The following is a 7719-nucleotide window of genomic DNA, read 5'->3' as shown; positions in this document are numbered from 1 at the left end:
CACAACAAGTAAAAATCCAAAATCCTGATGCTGCAAGCTATCTATTGTTTCTGAAGAAACCATGAGCTATCCCATCAGTATATCTGCCATCCATAGGAATCTCAAGCTGGCTCCCAAGTATTTGGTTACTCCCTAATCTTAAGTGTTTCCCGATTATCAATCAGTTTCCTGAGATGGTCCAAACCAGATAACCCCTTGTCAAGAGAAAAGACAATGATTTACACTACTGAGGGTGCTTCGAAACAGCTGAACTGAGGGTATAAAAATCTGTAAAAAGTGTGTGTGTTTCAAGAAGAAGGACGAAATAAGAAGAAGAAGGAAGAGAAGAAGAAAACTCCTGTGCTGACACCATCCCCTGTCGTTCTTGGGACCCTGGAAGAACAGATCATCTTTCTCTTCAAGGATTGTGCTACGGACTGTGCCTGTCAGCTTTGCAGCCTGAGTATCTTGGACTAGGTGAGATTCCAGTGCTCTCTCTCTCTCTCCAACTGCAGCTACCGCCCCTGCTCTCCCCAAGACAAAATGTAAGGTGTTTGTTGTGGGAGACTCCCTCCTGAGGGGGACTGAGGGGCCAATCTGCCACCCCGACCCCTTAGCCCGGCAAGTCTGCTGCTTCCCGGGGGCCCGCATCCGGGACATTACGGAGAGGATCCCAAAGCTCCTTAAACCCACAGACCACTATCCCATGCTCCTTATTCATGTGGGCACCAATGACACTGCTCGGAGCACTCCCAGCCAGGTCATGAGGCGCTACAGGGATTTGGGAGCGGGGCTTAAGGGTCTGGGGGCACAGGTAGTGTTCTAGTCGATCCTCCCAGTCTCAGGCTATGGGCTGAGAAGGGACAGGAGGATCTATGGTCAACCAAAGACTGCAGCGCTGGTGTCGTCAGGAAGGCTTTGGCTTTCATGACCACAGCCCGCTCTTTGGCGAGCGAGGCAGCGAGCTGCTGGGAAGGGATGGCCTCCCCTTCATATTATGAAGTATATATTCATAACTTTATATTCTATCCTGCTACTAGGATTTTTCATTTTACATTAGCAAACAGAGATCTACAAATCTTTTTTTGGAACTGCATTTTCTTGGAAGTGCAGAGTTGAAAGACAGTTTGTGGTGCATATAAGATGCCCAATGGAAAAGCTAGGGGATGGTACATAGATGCTAACATAATGTTTGAGCCAGTGTTAGATAAAAAAATAGACACACAAAATTAGGTTAAAATGATGTATCATAAAGGGATTTTGTTATGAGTTCTACACTCTGGGCAGAATATCATCTCACTTTATGTGCCCAAATGGCAATTGCACAGACACATAACAGCCATCTCTGCTGCTTTGCTGCTTGCAGTTTTCAGTTCTTTTCTACATCTAGTGTGGATGGGTGGCTATTGAGCAGGTGCATTAAGCTGTACCCTCCCCAGTTTAACAATACACAACGATTTTGTATGATGCAGGTAGAACCTTGAAGCTGTTGGAGCAAAATTACCTTCTGGTCCCTTCTCTGGTGGTTCCCAGTGTAGTAGATGTTCAGTAAATCTAAACCTGGGTGTGAAAATCATGTTATGTTTTCAGAGATAATATAGGACAGTTTTTTCAGTACTACAGAATACTTTGAATCTTACATAGTTCTTGTATCCTATTAAGGATAGATAAATAAAATAACTGTCAGGGTTTTTTTTACTGTAGCAATATTTATACAATTTTAGGTTTCCAGATAACTTCCACAGAGGAAGCAGCACTGAAGAATAAATGGCAGAGGATCATGGGTTCAAATTATGAAATTGTGGTATGTATAGCTTAACCATTGTTGTTAAATGTTCTTGGTTTTGTTTAGCTATAACATTCACTACACTTAGTTTTTTATGTTTATGTGCACATTAGGGCTGTGCGAAATTTCGACGAGTGTTTTGTTTTGAAGCTGTTTCAATGCATTTTGAGCTCCGTGGGGCTAGGAGAGCCACTCGGAGTGCAGCCCTGGCTCTTCCCTGCCTCCTGCCACTGGGCTGCGCTCCAACCAGCTCCACCAGCCCCACAGAGCTCAGCCCAGCTGCACTTTGAGCGGCTCTGCTACTGGCTCTCCCGCCGCCTCCCACCACTGGGCTGAGTTCCATGAGGAGGGCAGAGCTGCTTAGAGTGCAGCCCAGTGGCGGGAGGTGGGGAGAGCCAGGGCTGTGCTGTGAGTGGCTGCACCAGCCCCACGGGGTTCAACCTGCCCTCCCAGTGCTGCAGGACTCTTTCTGAGGGTGCAGGCCCCCGGATCTGTGTGCGGGATGACAGGAGGCTGCTGCTGCTGCCTGGGGCTAGCAGCAGCACCAGACTTCCTGGTGCTGGGCTCAGGCTGCGCCCAGCACCGGTCCCAAGGATAACCTGTACTTACTGGCTTGCACTGCACCACCTGATATCAGCAGAAATGCAGTGAACCAAAAACAAAGATCACAACAGATGGAAGATTCCAGACATCCGCTCTATGTTCACACAGAAGTAACAAAATGGCTTAAAGCGCAAAAGAGTTTTGTGACTTGTGTTTTACCCTTGGACATAAAAGGTGACAGAGCATTACTGAAATTGTGGAAATAGAGATTATGTGCAATTGGATGCCTTGAAATGGACCTGGAACCCCAGGGGACATTCCCAGAGGGGCTGATACAGACTGGTGAACATAGTGATGCCTGAACCATGTGCGCACACAAACCAGATGATCCAAAACAAACATGATCACATGGGGCTACTGTAATGACATGAATATGTGCGAATGTAGTGAAGTGCAGGCCATGGTGCACCTGATCATTTGCTGACTCCTTGGTGAGAACTGTGCAAAGGAGGACCTCACTGCAGCAATGGAAAGAGCCATTGCTTGTGCATGGTTCTTGAAAGACATCCAGTTAATAACGAGGACATGAGAAGAAGACTGTAGGGCTAGGCAGAACTTCGATTTCTGTGCTTAGTGGGCCCCAGGTGTTTTGTTTCTGCTATACTAACCCAGAAGGGCTCATGCTTCCCTCCCCATTTACTGTTTAGCAGAGCTGGCCTACCACACTTGGTACACCTACACGTGCCATTAAGGCAATGTGATAAACTCCTGGGTGCAGCGTCAGCTCCAGGCTCTGGGTGGCAGTCTTGGGTGGCGGAGACTGGCTGTAGCACAAGTGCTAAAGTACAGGGTTAAGCGGCAGGCATCCCCTGCACATTAGCAGTCTTGTGTTCCAGCAATCCCCTGTTACTGTCTACATATCATTGCAGTGCAGGTAAGTACTCTGCCATAAGATAGTACGGTCCCTGACAGTACTGTCTTACAGCAGAGTTAATTAATTTACTTCACCCTAATACTGGCACACATGTAAATGGTGACAGTTTACTCTGGAACTAATTAGTCAGCTCCGCAGTAAAGCTCACGTGTATATGTACCCTCTGGGAAGTAAACTGCATCATCAGATCAAATATGCTGGCTCTCTGCTTGAGAGCTCTCATGGTGGGGGAGGGATTGTGTGGAATACTTAATTGTGAATTAATGCATATTGTATAAAGACATTGTTTTACAAAATACTGTATTATTAGCCTTTGTGGCTGCATAACATTTGATGGATTGAGCCCTTTGATATTTAGCCATCATCCCATTTCTTTGCAGTTCTCTCTGGATACTTTTTATCTACTGATAGACTTTGTTACCAGCTTACTTGGTCCTTTACAAAATAGCATAGGGAGTCACAATTGGCTGCTTCCTTTTAACTTCTATTGTGATACTATCTTGTGTAGGTATAGAAAGCTGATAAGCATGGATGCTTTTTGAAATGCTTGAACTTGTAACTTAAATGCCAGTACTTCTGACAAAATTCTGAGATTTCACTTATAAAGTTTTCAGTCTTTCTTATGTGATTTTGAATGAGAAATAAATACGTTTAATATTAAAACATATTAAAATAATGTTTTTTTAAAACCTTTTTAGGTGGCTGAAGTTAGCAAATCTAGTGAAAATAGTGGGTTAGGAATAAGCTTGGAAGCTACAGTAGGACATCATTTCATCCGATCTATTCTACCAGAAGGACCAGTCGGACGAAGTGGCAAGCTTTTTAGTGGAGATGAGCTGTTGGAAGTAAGAGATTATTCCTACTTTGTTTCTTTCTTTCTTTCTTGAAGGTGGCTTACTTCTCGCATTGAATGTTCTTTTGCATGTTGTATATCTTGTCACATACAGTTCCAACAAAAAAAGTATGATTGATTATTTTTCACGGCAGCCCATTTTTAGATGGCAGCCCATGAAATGTATACAAATTCAGAATTCAGTAAAAAGAAAACTTTCTTGTTGTTGATTTAAATTAACACTTTAAAATCAAAACATGAACTTGATTTTCATGATTGTGGGAGACCGGAGCACTACCTGTTCATGTGCACTGTGCACCTCTCTACACAAGTCTGATAATATCACTCAGTTTGTTACTGTTAGTTCATTTGTTATTGTACTGGAGTTGGGCGGAGCTCTCAGCAAAGGGTCCCATTCATGAATAAACCTGTGATAGTTTTATGAAGTGGCCACAAGTTTTGATGAGACCAAAAGTTCATATTCCACTTTTGATTATCATGTTCAAAGCTTATTTTAGACATGACCTAACTTGGAGTATTTTTTCATGCCAAAATGTTTTTTTCTCATTTATGTTCTTGATCATGGTACTAGATGTTCTGTTTTACTTTCTTTTTTTTTTTTTTGCAGGTGAATGAAATATCTTTGCTTGGTGAAAATCACAAAGATGTAGTCAATATTTTAAAAGAATTGCCTGTTAAGGTGAAAATGGTTTGCTGCCATCCAGTAGCTGCGCTTCTCAGTCTCCCAGAGTTGGATAGTCTAAGTCTCTCTGAGGTTCAGCTCATAGAAAAGGTTTTTATCTTAATTTAAAAATTATCTCTGACTACTTTACTCAAGGGGCCAGCATCTTTATGCTCCCTCTTCAGAAGGGGAAACTGAGGCACATAAAGGGTGGGCAGAGAAGTCTAAGGTCACGTAGCAGGCAACTAGTAGTTAGACATCCAGGATGCCTGAGTCCCAGTCCAGTGCCATAGCCAGAAGGACACACTGCATGCACTGGCTGGAATAACTTTATCAATAATCTTGTATAAGTGACATTTATAAGGAGCTCAGTTACTGCATACATGAAAGCTCTGTTATTGTAAATAGTCTCTAGGTTAAAGGCACAGGTTAGAGCAGTGGTGTCAGACTTTTTGGGCCCTGTGGTCTGGATCCAGTGTTTAAGTGGTTTTACACTCTCCATATACTCAGCACTGTCTCAGCTTTCATCTTGGTTTTGGTGTGCATGGCAGAAATTGGGCACGGGGTAATTCATAAACCTTTAGATTTGCAATGCTAATACATAAGCTTGAATGGGTTCTTTTTTTTGCTTTTTTAGCCTCATGCAGACCTTGGTGAAGCCATTGGTTCTTCAGAGACAGAGGGTCCTGATTTGAAAATGGCTGATATGGCTCAGAATACTGAGGATGTACAAGGATCTCCTTTGGCAATGTGGGAAACAGAAGTACAGCAGATTGAATTGGAGAAAGGAAACATGGGACTTGGATTTAGCATCCTAGATTACCAGGTAACACCTACTTTGTTTATTTTAAAGAAAGCTTAAAAGAGTTTTGTGTTAAGTCTGGAGCCCACCATATTTTATATTTTACATGTCAGGTTAACATATGGGAATCCTGTCAGGTTTTCATTATAGCCAGGGTTCCTGGATTTTACTCAGACCTCCCATTAATTGTATAGTTTATTCCTTTTACTGGATTAAGATTATGGGTTGTATTATGGTATTCCTGACATACACATGTCTACATAGAGTGCTAGACTTACAAAAGGCTTGGCTTCTTATTTGTATGTGAAATGAATTGCACACCCAGCTCAGAGCATTAAGGCATCTAATTTCATGATTTGCAGTAGCATTGAGGTACTTAGGGTTAGAGCCAATAAAGGACTTAGGTGTTTAAAGCAGGGTTAATGCGGGATCGAAGCATCTAAATACAAAATTGTGGTTCAAAAATCTCCACTCAGCTGCTGCCTAACCCTGGAGTTGCCTAAGTGCAATAGGTATTTTCCTGTTTGATTTTAAAATGTTCCTTGTTGTTTGGGATCCCTGCTTCTATGCATGCCCAGAACTGGCTCAGCCTGAGCAGTCTGGTACCTCCCACAAAAGTCTGATTAGGATCTAGAAACAATGTGCTGCCTAAACTCCAAAGAGGTGTGTAGGTTAAGATACACCCTCATCATTTCATATTAGTTACAGGTAGCTCCTGCCTAGCATGGGTGGGCGCGGTGTATCACTGTTCTGAAGTATCAGACTTTCCCAAAAGATGTTTAGGAAGCCTAGATGTCTTCTGTTCCAGGGACTAGGTGCCTAAAAGTTAGGTGATGCAGGCTTTTATATGTTTGAGTATTTTATTGCATCTAGCCCCATGAGATGCAACTATTTTGATTTGCATCCAATGTTTAGTTGTCAATTTCTGTCATTATCATGTCTCCATAAAGTGATGCTGGGCTTTTAGAAAATATGACCCACATCTTTACATGAGGGATTAAGTAATATAAAAGGGTCACATTGTTTGATAACGGCTTCTAATTCCAAATCTTGGAGACCAGCAGAGAAACTGAGAACAGTACTTGAGAACTTTGTTATAAGTGCTAGAACATATTACATATTTATCCCTGTTGGTTCTTGGGGATTTCATGAAATGGATTCAGTGTGCAATATCCTGTATACTGAAGTCATTTGTAGTATTGTTTGTGCCTCTTCGTTTCTTCCAGGAATATAAATGGTGAAGTAAAGTTAATATTTTATATTGTTTGGAAGGGATTTTATTTTTACTATTCTATCAAAATTGCAATTATCACTTAGTTAACTGTGACTAAAGCTGTAGTTTCATTAGCATGAGTGATTCCACTGATATTTCTGAATTCCTTTTCATTGCATAATGGGATGCCCAATATTCTCTCAAATGAGCAGGCTATCTACCTCAACAAGGGGGATTTTTAATATACCTGTAATGCAGCACCATCTCAAATGGCATTATAGCTGCTCTTGAACAAAATTACTAAGGACTGCCCACTCCTAAGTAATGGTCCCAGCTATTGCAAGTTGCAACCTGTAAGATATTATGGTTATGATTTCATTCCATATTACAACACAGCAGTTGTCATAAACTGTCAAAGATCTTGCTGCTCTTCTGTTCTTCAACACTTGTTCCTGTGTTTTTTATACACTGTGGTAGTGTTTTAAGTGTTGGCATGTGAAGCTGCTACTCTAAGGCTGTGGACAGGTATTACATTTGTGCTGGGAAAAATGCCTTTCTTTTGGCACAAGGAGCTAGCTAACATACAGCTGTTTGCAGAAGAAACCTGGTTCTGCCTTCATCCAAGGAATGGCAGGCTATGTCAGGTCAAGCGACTGGGATCCTGACTGCAGCAGGGGCAGGGATTGTCCTGTCCCCCGTTCCTTTCCCACTCCCTTTTCCACAGGCATCAGCTGGAGACAGTTTATCTGCTCTGAGGAGGGGGGGAGCAAGGGAGCAGCTCCCAGTCACCCCATGACTAGAGAATTCTCCTTTGAATCAACTTTGTTGCTATCCAACAAGAGGCTGGAATGCCTATATGCACCCTTTGTCACCATGTTTTCCAGTGCTGCAGATTTTCTGGAGATTTACAGAGCTGGAATAGAACAGTTAATAAGCAGAAGCTGCTGT

General features: G+C 42.5%; 1 protein-coding gene across 10 annotated transcripts in view; it reads left to right on the top strand.

Annotated features, from left to right (window-relative positions):
• Window positions 1–7719, top strand: part of MPDZ (multiple PDZ domain crumbs cell polarity complex component) — a 138169-nt gene that overhangs the window by 63338 nt on the left and 67112 nt on the right. For all 10 annotated transcript variants that reach the window (XM_014520680.2, XM_025206084.1, XM_025206082.1 and 7 more), the window contains exons 13-16: window positions 1704–1783; window positions 3941–4087; window positions 4703–4867; window positions 5394–5582. In XM_014520680.2, coding sequence (XP_014376166.1) covers window positions 1704–1783; window positions 3941–4087; window positions 4703–4867; window positions 5394–5582 — 581 coding nt within the window. The remainder of the gene's footprint in view (window positions 1–1703; window positions 1784–3940; window positions 4088–4702; window positions 4868–5393; window positions 5583–7719) is intronic.

Source organism: Alligator sinensis, unplaced genomic scaffold (genome assembly GCF_000455745.1).
Source record: "Alligator sinensis unplaced genomic scaffold, ASM45574v1 scaffold798_1, whole genome shotgun sequence".
NCBI classification, from domain to species: Eukaryota; Metazoa; Chordata; order Crocodylia; family Alligatoridae; genus Alligator; species Alligator sinensis.
Note: the sequence above shows the minus strand (reverse complement) of the source record. Positions and strands in the feature narration are given on the sequence as shown.